General features: G+C 40.4%; 1 protein-coding gene across 1 annotated transcript; it reads left to right on the forward strand.

Annotated features, from left to right (window-relative positions):
- The first annotated feature begins 3,049 nt into the window (after positions 1–3,049).
- LOC137159184 (permeability factor 2-like) lies at positions 3,050–11,150 on the forward strand. The gene is made up of 4 exons (XM_067557379.1): positions 3,050–3,151; positions 3,967–4,099; positions 5,534–5,617; positions 10,526–11,150. Exons 1-4 carry the CDS (start codon positions 3,088–3,090, stop codon positions 10,542–10,544), a joined length of 300 nt encoding a protein of 99 aa, XP_067413480.1. The 5' UTR covers positions 3,050–3,087; the 3' UTR covers positions 10,545–11,150.
- The last annotated feature ends 2,637 nt before the right edge of the window (positions 11,151–13,787 follow it).

Raw genomic sequence — 13,787 nt, forward strand, 5'->3', positions numbered from 1 at the left:
TCCCCAAGGGAAGGGTCCTGCTTCTCTCCACCCAGTCCAAGGTGGCTCCCAGATCAGGCCTGAAGACTCTGGAAATGCTGTAGTCATGCTGGAGAAATGGGCTGCTCCATCACCTCACGGGATAATTATTTCCTATTGTAGCACCTAGGAGCAGTAGTTGTGGACCAGGACCCCATTGTGCTAGGGGTGGCATAAACACTCTGCAGGGGCTGGGACTGTCTTTTTGTTCCAAATCGAAGACAAGAGATTACAGATGCATGCATACAGACAGGTGGGGGAGCACAAGAAATCATGGGCCAATATTGTCTAAATAGACCAGACGGGGTGGGGAGGAAGGGATCTAACCACCAACCAGAGTAAAGTACAATGGCAGCAAACATGTTAATTCTTTTTTGAGGGAGAAGGTGGATTTACTTAGGGGATCAGCTGAATGGGAGATGAAGGGGACAGGGGAGGAAGATCAGCTATGGAGTGAGGCTGAGGAGAAGGGCTGGAGCAAAGAGCCAATGGGCACAGGGCAGAGACAGTCAGGACACCATAATACCATTCAGACTGGAATGGTCAGAGATCCCTGCTTTGGCTGGAGTCTCCAGCTGGCTCCTCTCTGCAGCCAATAGGGATGAGGTTAGATTAGGCACCACCTGAGAGGTATGTATGGGGATCTCCCATGCACAGTTCTTGGCTCAGGAGGGTGCTGGGGGTTTCTCCCAGTCTCCATTTTACAACCCCCATCCCAAAGTATAGCAGTCCCGGCTTTGGCTGTTTCTGGTCCCACCAGGTGGAGAGGCAGAGAGAACCTAGGACGTGGACAGTGCCAGGGGGCTGAACCTCTCTGCAGAGATGCCTGTGCTGAAGAATCTATTTCCAGGTTTCCTTTGGCTGATGTGAGGCTCTTGGGAATTGGCAGAGGCCATGCTGAACCAAGCCCTTCCGTGAGTTGGCCAAGCAAAAGGGCTATCCACCAAAAGGCACGAAACACACAGCAATATTCTCTTCCCACCCCTAGTCCCCAATAAGCCCCCCCCACCCGCTTAACTACGGACACCAAGGGCAGGGGAAGGACAGACAGCCTACCTTTTTTTTAAAATTTCCTTTTCTGACAAAGTTTGCACAAATGGCCAAAGTGACTTCACAGCACTATTTACAGCAGCCTGTCAAAATACAGAAAGGGTGAAAATTGCAACCCACCACTCTTTTCGCTGACTTCTACCACCTGGGAAATTTCCATTTAAGGGACTTTTTATGTTTTGATGCCCAATTTCATGGCAACTGAGAGATGTGCAGCTGCTCAGTTAACCTAGTATTTCAACCTCACAAACAGCAATACTAACAAAGGATGAGGCTTGCCCCTCTCTCTCTCTACCCCATCCATTTCAGTGCAGGTGACCACTCAGTAACAGCACTAAGTACGCACAGCTTTATCATCTTAATGAACATAGAAATTGTACTAACAGGATTTTTTCCATTTACTCTATATGAATATTAACTTTCATCACATTCCGGAGATTATTTAATCGATTTTAGGGCCAGAAGGGACCATTAGACCTAGTTTGGCCTCCTGAACACAACAGGTCATTGTTTCACCCAGTTATCCCCGCACTGAGCTCACTAACGTGTGGCTAAAGCATTCCTTCCAGAAAGGCATCCAGCCTGAACTTGAAGACAGCAGGAGACAGAGAATCCATCATTTCCCTTGGCAGTGTGTTCGAACAGTCCATCATCCTCACCGTCGAACGGGAAACAAGGCAAAACAAATTTAAATGTGTCTGGCTTCAGCTCCCAGCCATTGATGGTAGTTACATTTCTCCAAGGTCAGCGAGCTCTTAGTACCCAGTATATTCTCCTCATGAAGGTACTTATCAAGTCACCTCTGTCTTTTTACAGTATATAAAATAAACAGATCAAGCTCTTTAAATCTCTTTGCAAGGCATTTTCTCCAACCTCAAATTATTGGGGCTGCTTTCTGCACCCCCTGATTTTTCAACCTGTTTCTAAAACATGGCATCAGCAAGGCTGTTTATTCCAATACCTGTCACCAGTGCCATGTATAGAGGTAAAAATCACTTTTCCCACTCACCACTCCCCTGATTCGACATCCCTGGACTATATCAGTCCTTTGTGCCACAGCATTACATGGGAAGCTCATGCCGAGTTGCTTGTCCACCGTGACCTCCTAACACCTTTCTGGAGTCACCACGTTCCAATGTACAGGTACCCATTCTGTAGGTCTGGCTTGCCTTCATTGTTCCTAGATACATAATATTTTCTATGGGGCTATATTAATGCACATTTTGTTTGAATGGGCCCAGGTCACCCAGCAACCCAGATCACTCTAGGACTGCCCTCGTTGTTATATAACACTCTGTCATCTGCAAATTTTATCAGCCGTGACTTTATCAATGATCTGGAAGTAACTATAATGCTGAATAGCATCAGGCCTCACCCTGCGGAACCCCTCTAGAAGCACTGCCATTTAGTGATGATTTCCCATTAACTTTGAGATAGGCCAGTTAGCTAGATTTTAATCCATTTAATGTGGGCTTCACTGATTCTATAGAGGGCTAATTGTCATGTCTGTCTGACTGCAGGCACTTTGGGACAGGAGATGTCTGGTCCTGTACAATACACGAAAGTAGACAAGAAATTTATTGTAGGGTTTTAAAACATTTAAGGATGTGGGAGAACTATTACATGAAAACAATAACCAGCATTGTATGTAAATGTTGTGGTGAAATATTAAAGAATATTTCAATATCTTGCGTAAGGAAAGTATTTTTTTTTTCCATTATGCTGTTTTTTCCCTCTGCTGTCTCAGCGAATTCTAAAATCAGCAAAATACAATCAGCAGAAGGAATTAATAAGTATCAACAATATTGCAAATTCAGTAATTCGTCTCAGGGGAATGTCTGGGAAACGGCCCGTGAAGATGATGCTAATTCTCAGCTTTGATGTCTAAAAATACAATGTGCTGATCTTGCCCTAGTGTGAAGCTCCCACATAAATAGGAGCCTTTTCTCCACCAAAAGCCCCAGACACCTTAGACATTCAACTTGCTGTGAGAGTTCAACTGTGACAGCTCTAGCCAGAATGAGATTCCCTACTGCTATTCTGCTACTCTCACTGCTGGTGATCTGTCACTCTGTTTATGCTGGTAAGTACTTCACTTCTTGATGGGGGTGGATGGGTTGCATTCACTCTTCTTGAAAGAGTAAGGGAACCATTAAAAATGGTTTTCTCTTGTCAGATTTGCAGTGTGTGTTCCAGCAGATAGGGCACTGATCTAGGAGTCTGGAGACCTGGGTCCAGTTCCCAGCTCTGACACCTATTGTGTGACATTGGGCAAGTCACTTTGCTTCCCTGTGCTTCCCTACCTCAAAGAACTTACAATCCAAATAAACAGGAGAGGGGGAAGAGACTGTCTCTTATGTGTATGTACAGCACCTAGCACAATGGGAACCTGATCTCTGTTGAGACCTCCAGGCACTACAGTAATAATACTTTAAAAATGCAATTAAAGATGCAGAAAGGCACCTAGTGGTATTTTCAAAAACACCAAACTCTTATTGAAATCAATATATTATTATTATTAAATACCTTTACAAATCTGGCTTTTATTCATGCTGCATAGTACCTTACTCCTCCAGTTCTCTCTCAATTTTTTTTTAAATAAAGCTACTGCTGGAGTGTCTCAGAAGCTGACCCTTTGTGCCTCAATTCCCCAGGTATAAAATAGAATAATACCACCTACCTCACAGGAGTACTGCATTAGTCAGTAGTGTGCATTGAGAGCCTCCAATGAAAGGGGCTTTTAGAAATACAAGTATAATAATAATTTCCATTAGTTGTAGCTAAAATTCCATGAATGTACTAGAAAGCAAGGATTTCTGTCTCATTAACTTGGTGTAAATTACTTATTCCATTGATATCCCTTAATTACATCTAATTTGATGAATTTTTGCTCCACAGCTATCCTGGAAACCAATGGTTCCTATAACAACTGCAGATGCACAAAGCAGACGTCAGACTTTATACATCCAAAAAGATATGAAAGTATTGAGATCATTCCTCCAGGGGGTGGCTGCAGAACCACAGAAATGATGTAAGTGGCATAAACTGCTTTTAAGTCCGTAAAACTCCATAGTTACAGGAAGAGCTTCCCCTGGACTCTCTTAGTCCACTGGTATCAACATTTATCTCACCAATAATGTGCATTAAGGGTTGCACCACACACTCTTCCACTTCCCTTTATAAGACAAACTTTCCAAAATAAGTTGTTTCTCATTGCACATGGATTCTGACTTGGAGAAATAGTTTGATCAGCTGATCAGAACAATAGAGGAAACAATCCAGAATTGGTTCACTAAAAAATCCCATTAGCTGCTTTAGTAATGTAAAAGTCCTTAGCTCAAATGAGAATTCATAGTTTAAGGCCAGAAGAGACCAACAGATCATTTAGTCTAACCTCTATATTACAGGCCACTTAAATTTCAAAAAATTATTTCTACATTGACATTTTCCAGCTCTAGTGAATGAACCTAGAATCTCTCTACAACTGGCAGAATGTTTCAGACCTGTGGAACTCTCTCTTGAGAATGGGGTGATTCCATTAGCACCAGTAGAAGCAGTCAGACCATCCACTTTAAGGATGCCCATCTTATGCATTTAGTTTTCCAGCCTCAGTAAATACCCTGGGCCAAATTCTGTTACGCCATGAGATTATTCTTTACTGACTGGTCCGCTTTTGAAAGATGGATCAAATTCCCTGTTTGCAAACCTATATGTCATGGTTCTCTCAAAATGTGGTGAGCTACTTGTTACTACTCCATCTCCCATCACTGCCAGCGGGGTACCATAAGGAGAAAAAAAACAGAAAAGCCATGTTTACTGAGGTGCTTAGCTATACTCTGGAGTTCCTCGCCTGGATGTCCCGAGACTCTAATTGTTAGTGTAACTGGTGTCCTCTTCATAACTAAAGTAGATTCACTTACACAGTATATACCTTTTGTATTTCAGCTGCCATATAACTGGAAAGGTATAAAGCTGGTCACTTTTGTATTTATACAAATCATGTACAAACAGTAGGATATAATGCCCAAAGTAAGAACACCTGTGCTAGTACTTGCATTAATCCAGTGATCCCGCTCCTTCAATCACACAATTGTCCTTGAATGTGCAGTTATGTTATGTTTAATTATCATGATGAATACCTGATACCTGATGAAGCATGTGCAAATTTATACCAGTGTAACCGCACATTGTCTCATTGACTTTGCAGAAACAGAGCTTTAAAAGAGGACCCTAATGATCACATATGGTACATGTTAAATCAGAAATTTTGTTTTTCTTTGAACAAATGTAAACTTGTACTCTTCCTCACGTCATGCAGAGTTATTGCTATTTACCAATTCCTCTACATACTGAATAGTTTGAACTCTGCTCCATAAGTTGCCTGTTTGAGGAATGGCTATTGCTGCTAATTTATTTGGCGAGAGTACTGTATTTAATGAAAGCTTAAACTCTTCTTGCTTTTCAGACTCAAACTAAAAACAGGGCAGAAATTGTGTGTGAATCCTGAGGCCACCTGGATGAAGAGATTCCTGAGAAAGATACAAAACCAGTAAGTTTCATTTAAATTATTTGCCTCTAATAGGACCCAGTCCCACAACCCTTACTCATGAGTAGTCAGAAATCAATGGAACTATGTGCATGTGTAGAAGTAGTCATCAATTAACGTAAAATTGAAAAAAGTCATAGAGCAGTTTTCAAAGTAAGGGCTGGGGGAAAGCCGACAGGTACGGAGGAACATGTGGTTCAGACAGAGACATCCCTTAGGGGAGGGTCTATTAATGGAGATTTTCTATATCCTAATAAGAAGGAGAGGATGGAAGAGGATAAAATATGGGTAGGATCTGATGAGAAACAGTCAAATGAAAGAGTACCATTCAATTACATCACATAATGGCAGACAGCTAAAAAGTGACAATTTTTAAGTGCTTACATACAAATGCTAGAAGTCTAAATACTAAGATGGGTGAACTTGAGTGCCTCTAATTAAATGAGGATATTGATATAAAAGGCACCACAGAAACTTGGTGGAATGAGGAGAATCAATGGGACACAGTACAAAATATATCAGAAGGACAGAATAGGTAGTATCGGAGGGGGAGTGGCACTGTATGTGAAGGAAAGCATAGTGTCAAATGACATAAAAATCTTAAATGAACCAAACTGTGCCATAGAATCTCTATGGATAGTAATTCTATGCTGGAATAATAAGAATATAGTAGTAGGGATATACTACCGACCACCAGACCAGGATGGTGATAGTGATTGTGAAATGTCAGGGAGATTAGAGAGGCTATAAAATTTAAAAAAAACTCAATAATAATGGGAGATTTCAACTATCCCCATTTTGACTAAGTATATGTCACCTCAGGACAGGATGCATAGAGAAAGTTTCTTGAAACCTTAAGGATAGCTTCTTGGAACAGCTAGTCCTGAAACCTATAAGAGGAGAGGCAATTCTTGATTTAGTACTAAGTGGAGCACAGGATTTGGTCCATAAGGTGAATATAGCTTAACTGCTTAATAAGAGTGACATAATAAAAGTTAACATCCCTGCGGGGCTGGGACACCAAAGCAGCCCACCACAGTAGCATTTAATTTCAGAAAGGGGAATTACACAAAATGAGGAAGTTAGTTAACAGAAATTAAAAGGTACAGTGCCAAAAGTGAAATCCCTGCAAGCTGCATGGAAACATTTTAAAGACACTATAATAGAGGTTCAATTTAAATGTATTTCCCAAATTAAAAAGAACATTGTAAAAAGACCAGAAAAGTGCCACCATGGCTAAACAAAGTAAAAGAAGCAATTAAAGGCAAAAAGGAATCCTTTAAAAAGTGGAAGTTAAATCTTATTGAGGAAAAAAGAAAGGAGCATAAACTCAAGCAAGTGAAGTGTAAAAATATAATTAGGAAAGCCAAAAAAGAATTTGAAGAACAGCTAGCCAAAGACTCAAAAAGTAACAGCAAAAAATATTTTAAGTACATCAGAAGCAGGAAGCCGGCTAAACAGCCAGTGCGGCCACTGGACGATCGCGATGCTGAAGGGGCACTCAAGGAAGAGAAGGCTATTGTGGAGAAACTAAATGAATTCTTTGCATCGGTCCTCATGGCTGAAGATGTGAGGGAGATTCCCACACCTGAGCCATTCTTTTTAGGTGACAAATCTGAGGAACTGTACTAGATTGAGGTGTCAGAGGAGATTTTGGAACAAATTGATAAATTAAACAGTAATAAGTTACCAGGACCAGATGGTATTCACCCAAGAGTTTCTGAAGGAACTCAAATGTGAAATTACAGAACTACTTACTGTGGTATGTAACCTGCCATTTAAATCAGCTTCTGGACCAGATTCCTGGAGGATAGCTAATGTGATGCCAATTTTTAAGAAAGGCTCCAGAGGTGATCCTGGCAATTACAGGCCAGTAAACCTAACTTCAGTACCAGGCCAATTGGTTCAATCTATAATAAAGAACAGAATTATCAGACACGTCAATGAATATAATTTGTTGGGTATGAGTCAAGGTGGTTTTTGTAAAGGGAAATCATGCTTCACCAATCTTCTAGAATTCTTTGAGGGAGTCAACAAGCATGTGGACAAGGTGATCCAGTGGATATATACTTGGCTTTTCAGAAAGCTTTGACAAGGTTCCTCACCACAGGCTCTTAAGTAAAGTAAGCTGTCATGGGATAAGAGGGAAGGTCCTCTCCTGGATCAGTAACTGGTTAAAAGATAGGAAACAGAGTAGGAATAAATGGTCAGTGTTCAGAATAGAGAGAGGTAAATAGTGGTGTCCCCCACAGGTCTGTACAGGGACTAGTGCTGTTCAACATATTCATATATGATCTGGGAAAAGGGGTAAACAGATGAGGTGGCAAAATTTGCAAATGATACTAAAGTTCAAAGCATACTGCAAAGAGTTACAAAGGGATCTCACAAAACTAGATGACTGGGCAACAAAATGGCAGATGAAATACAATGTTGATAAATGCAAAGTAATACACATTGGAAAATATAATCCCAACTATACATATAAAATGATGGGGTCTAAATTAGCTGTTACCACTCAAGAAAGGGATCTTGGAGTCATTGTGGATAGTTCTCTGAAAACATCAACTCAATGTGCAGCAGCAGTCAAAAAAGCTAACAATGTTGGGAATCATTAGGAAAGGGATAGATAATAAGACAGAAAATATCATATTGCCTTTTTATAAATCCATGGTACGCCCACATCTTGAATACTGTGTGCAGATCTGGTCACCCCATCTCGAAAAAGATATATCAGAATTGGAAAAGGTACAGAAAAGGGCAACTAAAATGATTAAGGGTATGGAAAAGCTTCCATATGAAGAGAGATTAATTTAACTGGGACTTTTCAGTTTGGAAAAGAGATGACTAAGGGGGGATATGATAGAGGTCTATAAAATCATGACTGGTATGGAGAAAATAAATAAGGAAGTGTTATTTACTCCTCCTCATAACACACAAACTAGGGGGGTCACCAAATGAAATTAATAGTCAGCAAGTCTAAAAACAAGAAAAGGATGTATTTCTTCACACAAAACATAGTCAACCTGTGGAACTCCTTGCCAGAGGGTGTTGCGAAGGCCAAGACTATAACGGGGTGCAAAAAAAACTAGATAAGGTCATGGAGGATAGGTCCATCAATGGCTATTGGCCAGGATAGGCAGGGATTGCTGTTTGCCAGAGGCTGGGAATGGTCGACGGGATGGATCAATTGATGATTACCTCATCTGTTCATTCCCTGTGAAGCACCTGGCATTTGCCACTGTTGGAAGACAGGATACTGGCCTAAATGGCTATTGGTCTGATCCAGTATGGACATTCTTATGTTTTTATGTTTGCAGAACTGCCCCAAGTTGTAGCAGTTCATATTTAAGAGACTTAATCTTGAAACTATCTGTATGAAGCTGCCTCATTTAAGTTAATGTTTTTGTTATACAACAGTGTGAGTGCACGAGGTGTAGTTACAGTTATATTTGAATTTTTATTCTAAATACTCTGTTTTATCATGCTCATACTTCCCTGAAAAATTCCCCTTCCTGCCTGCAGTTCACAGCTGGGTCTCAGACAGGAAAGAAACTATCCTGGAAAGATTGAAAAAATTCATCTAGTCATTTTTAATTAATACAAAAGCTAAATAAATAAATAAATAAAAAACAATATCCCCACTTAAATTTTAAGAAACTTGTTTGCTCAAACTGACCTCCACAAACCAAGCTTTCTGGTTGATACTTTCTTTGGGTGTTTCCATGGCCCTAACAGTGTGATATCTGAGTTCTCATGAATGTTAAATTAATTAATCTTTACTATATCCCTGTAAGGTAAGGAAGTACTTGCTTTGCAGCTGTAAATGAGAAAAACAAGTCTAATTAAAATACTGATTCAGCAAAGCACTTTATGGCATGCTCTGTGACCTTTGTCAAATTGCATAATCAAGTACATAGCAGAACCAGGATCTGAACTCAGATCTCGAGGCCCAGCACAGTGCTTTAACCACAAGACCAAATCTCTACACTGATGACTAGGCTCATTCTTTTATCTGAAAAATAAATTAAAACTGGTGAAGCCAGAACAACAGCTTGTAAACTACGAACTAACACTTTATTGCTTTGCAACCAGCAAGGTGTTAAGCACAAGGCTAAGAGCTGTGAACTTTTTCTTTTTAAAAAGTTGATGTATGAACTTTTTTCCAGTGGGCAGAGATTTAAGGCAGTGCTGAAGGCTGTGGAAAATCCCATTCTTAATGATCTAACATTTAAACAGGAAGATTTCCCTTCCTGATTTTTGAGCATTTACTTTTGGGTCTTTAAAATGTTATGGGTTTTGTGCAATATAAAACTAGAAAATGTACCATGTGGCCAAAATAAAGGATACTGTGAGAATAACTCCCAAATTGCGACTCTTGAGCATTAATATACAAAGCATTACACCAGGAACAATCTCTCACATTTAATGATTAAAATTGTCAGGCAAAGTCCTCTGAGCCAATGCTATCTAATCAGTTAGGCCATTTTAGGACTAAGCTTAGGGTTAGCGATATAGCTGAAAGCTGAACAAAGTCCGTTCAGGAAAAATTATACATGCTGCTTGTCTATTTTCAAATGAGAGAGGTCACTCCTTTTTTATTTTACCCTCTGTACAATCGCCTTATCAAAACTGTTGGCCTGTCCCATTTCTTGCTTGTATAAAACCAACGGATGGCCGTGGATGAAAAGCTCTGTGTGTGTGTGTGTGTGATCATTATAATAATTGCTTGGTTTGTTTTTTCTCATAAATTATGACAGGTCCTAACTAATGTTTGAGACTATCTTTATCCCCCATCTTACAGATGGGAAAACAAGGCACAGAAATTAAGTGATTTTTCACAAGCTCAAGTAGTATAGTTCTAACAAGACACCAATTTTCTCCGCATTTACTTTTCTTTTTTTCCCCTTTCAGAAATAAAGAAAATAAATAGAAGCTTAAACAACTTTGGAATGAAAAAGGATGGAGGGCACAAACCTGCTTGTTTCCTAATCTTGCTTTTGCTTCCTCTTATCTTTGTCTTGCTTGGTCCACAGAATTATTCTTTCTAAACAAGAAGTAACTTTTGTTAGCTAGTGCTCCCTAGTCACATCTTTCAGAAAAGCTCAAGGTATTTTTACATCAGTCAGATTTATTGTTCAGTATTTCAATGTGCTGCTTCATGAGTCATGGAAGAGAAATATCAAATCAAACCAATTACAACAACAGCACTTCGGTTTCTCAAAAAAATGGATTAATGTTTACTAAGTGTTATGGCATCTGCTATAAGAAGAATTTGTTGAGTGAGCCGTTATGTAATGATCCTGTATTTGATTTCTCAATGTCTTTTCCCCATGTTACATATTCAAAACTTTCCAAATATTATCCCTCCCTTATTCTTTGCTTGCTAGTAAACTCTATACCACAGTGTATCTTAAAGGACCTTTTCCACCATTGTTGGAATAAATGTGAAGCACTTTCAGTGCAAAGTATTTTCTGAACAGATTGTAATTTTGATTTTTATAATGTACTCTTCATGTGCGATATCAAGCATGCGCAATTCAATTAAAGTTCACATCTTACAATAATCGTGTCTTCCTTTTAATCTCATTCGGACAATTCCCTGGAGTTTTGGCAAATCCATCTGCAATTTACAATAGTACAATACTGTACACCACTAATATAACAAAGCCTTTTACTCACCTTGAATTATTTCTCACACATAAGGAAATCCCTGTTTTACAGATGGGGAACCTGAGGCACAAATTGTGACTTATCCAAGTTTACCAAGAAGTAGGTGGCAAAGTAGGGATCAGATTTGCAGGATTTTAGTTTATAGGAATAGAATAGTGTCCCTTTAATAGTTAGTGATGCTTCCTCATATGGAATAGGAGCCATAATTTCACATAATGGAAGCTCATATGGAAAGATGCTCTTGCCTCTGCTTCCAGATCTCTTACCAATTTGAACATAGCTATATTCTTCATATTAACCATGATTATTTGGGACCCATTTGTGTAAAATGCACACGAACAAAAAGCCAGGTCTCCCACTGCCTACACGTGCACTTTAAACACAAGAGCATCTTTTCCCTTAGTAATACGCTTCAGCGGTTTGCACCTGGGACTGCATATGAGGCTGAGCACAAATACTTATTGCCCAGTACTAAGGAATTAACACAGCACACTTCAATTGTCATTAATAGTTTTCACTGCAACATCCATCCCGGTGTCTGCAGCTGCACACCCATTTCTGGGTCACCCTCTCATAAAGTGAATCCATCCAAGCTATAGGCAATTTGTACTATAGTGTGTGCCTTTACTGTGCTCTTTCTTCTGAGTGTGCTTCTAGAACTGCACCACCTTAAACAATACTTGGTATAAATCTATGCATGACTGGCAACAAACAATGACATGGCTGGCTTTGTCTGACCTACACTTCAAACTTGGTGATCCTTATCTAAATACAGTGGCATGAAGCAGGGTGAAACCATTCAAGCAGTTGCAAGACTGTCAGCTCCTCGGGGTGAAGAGCTTGTTTGTGTTCTGTGTTTGTATAGAGCCTAGCACAGTGAGCTCCTGGTCCATGGCTGGGGGTCCTAGATGCTATCCTAGTACAAATAATAAATAACCACTGGGCATTGCAAGTGTGGCTTTTAAAGTGAATGATGCACCTAAAGCCAACATATAGTGAAATCCTGTAGCAGAAAAGGCCTGTAGCAAGATTCCTGCCTCTCCAAAGTAATTGGTACCAAATACACTATGTGTGGCCGACAGCTAGGATGCATGGATTCTTAATTGCACAGCTTTCTTGGTCTCCGCATCCTGCTATATTTTGAATAAGGCACAAGAGCCTGACAAAGCTAATTTGCTAAAAATTATATAGGAGCCTTTATTACACGCACCCCAATTCTATCAGATGTTTCTTTCTTGGCCTGACTTTTTTGGGCAGCATTGCTCTGGTAAGGGACTGAGAACATAGTTCAAAAACCCTTATTAATCTCATTTATGTAGGTGATGATCCGAATGGAAATTTTAAATGTCCGTAATTCACTGCTGATCCTTTTGACAGAAACTGACAATAGCTTAAGAGTTAATCACCTACCTAGGACCTTGGTTAGAGTTTGGGGGACAGGTTTGGGGGACAGTGTTTCCACCCATGATTCTAATCTGATCCCTCTCCTAGCTCCCACTGCACTTTCCATTGGCTCTTCATTGGTGAATTGACAGCAAGAAGCAGGTGAGCCAATCCATGCATTATAAACATAGGGTCAGCCACTGAGAGCCAAGGGAAGAATTAAAACTGAATCCCTGCGTGACTCTTCTATCTCTGTCACATACTGCCACCCGATGGTCAATTTTCACATTAGCAGGGAACCACACAAGGAAGGGGCCAGCAGGTGAATCGCAGGGCAGCTGCCTGCTCTGCAGAACACAGGAACAGTGCAGATTAAAATCCCTCTCAGCCAAGCACCAGCTGCCTCGGCATCTGTCCCTTTGGGGAGGCAGCAAGACAGTTAAGCAAGGGCCGTGCCAAACAGAGGCAGTCAGTGGCTCTGACAACTTTTCAGGGACAGCAATGACTACTTAAGTGCATCACTTCAAAAATGCCACAGGCTCACAGAAGTCGTGTGTGTGAATACAACAAGGGGTCTGTCCTACCGCTGCAGCACAGGGATGAGGGCCACAACACAGGAATTAGTTCCGTAAAATGGAGCACACAAAGCGCTACCGTGCAGAGCAGCGACGTGTTTAACTGGTGCCAGGGTTGGACTGACAGGGCTGCTGGTTTTCAGGGTTTATTTTTTTTAGCAACTTGTGAGTTTTATGTAGATGGCCAAAAATCAGGGCTTTCTCTTTGTATAAACTGTAATGAGTAAGCTAGATTATATACATTGGAGTACATAGCACTGTAATGAGAAATCGCTACACTACTCCCTATTGCACTATAACATAGCACTCTTTCAAACAGCACTACATTAAAGCACACTAGGGAATCTCTAGTGCACACCAGCAGGGTTGACACAGACCAATTAACATGCCATATATTAGTGCACTTTAGACACTATGGACACTCCCTGTAGTCCACATTACTGCTGTGTGTAGACAAACCTTTAGCTACAAGTAATAATTTCTGGATTTTTTTAAATAAACGCTGATTTCATTTCTCCCCCCCACCCCTTAAATTGAGGGTGTTT

The sequence above is a fragment of the Emydura macquarii genome, unplaced genomic scaffold (assembly GCF_026122565.2).
Source record: "Emydura macquarii macquarii isolate MOO-44397 ecotype Brisbane River unplaced genomic scaffold, CSIRO-AGI_Emac_v2 contig_1790, whole genome shotgun sequence".
Classification (NCBI taxonomy): Eukaryota; Metazoa; Chordata; order Testudines; family Chelidae; genus Emydura; species Emydura macquarii.

Coding starts and splice junctions, on each gene's coding strand:
- LOC137159184 (XM_067557379.1), top strand. CDS start 3,088: ATGAGATTCCCTACTGCTATTCTGCTACTCTCACTGCTGGTGATCTGT. Junction 3,152..3,966: donor CTGTCACTCTGTTTATGCTG/GTAAGTACTTCA, acceptor TTTGCTCCACAG/CTATCCTGGAAACCAATGGT. Junction 4,100..5,533: donor TGCAGAACCACAGAAATGAT/GTAAGTGGCATA, acceptor CTTGCTTTTCAG/ACTCAAACTAAAAACAGGGC.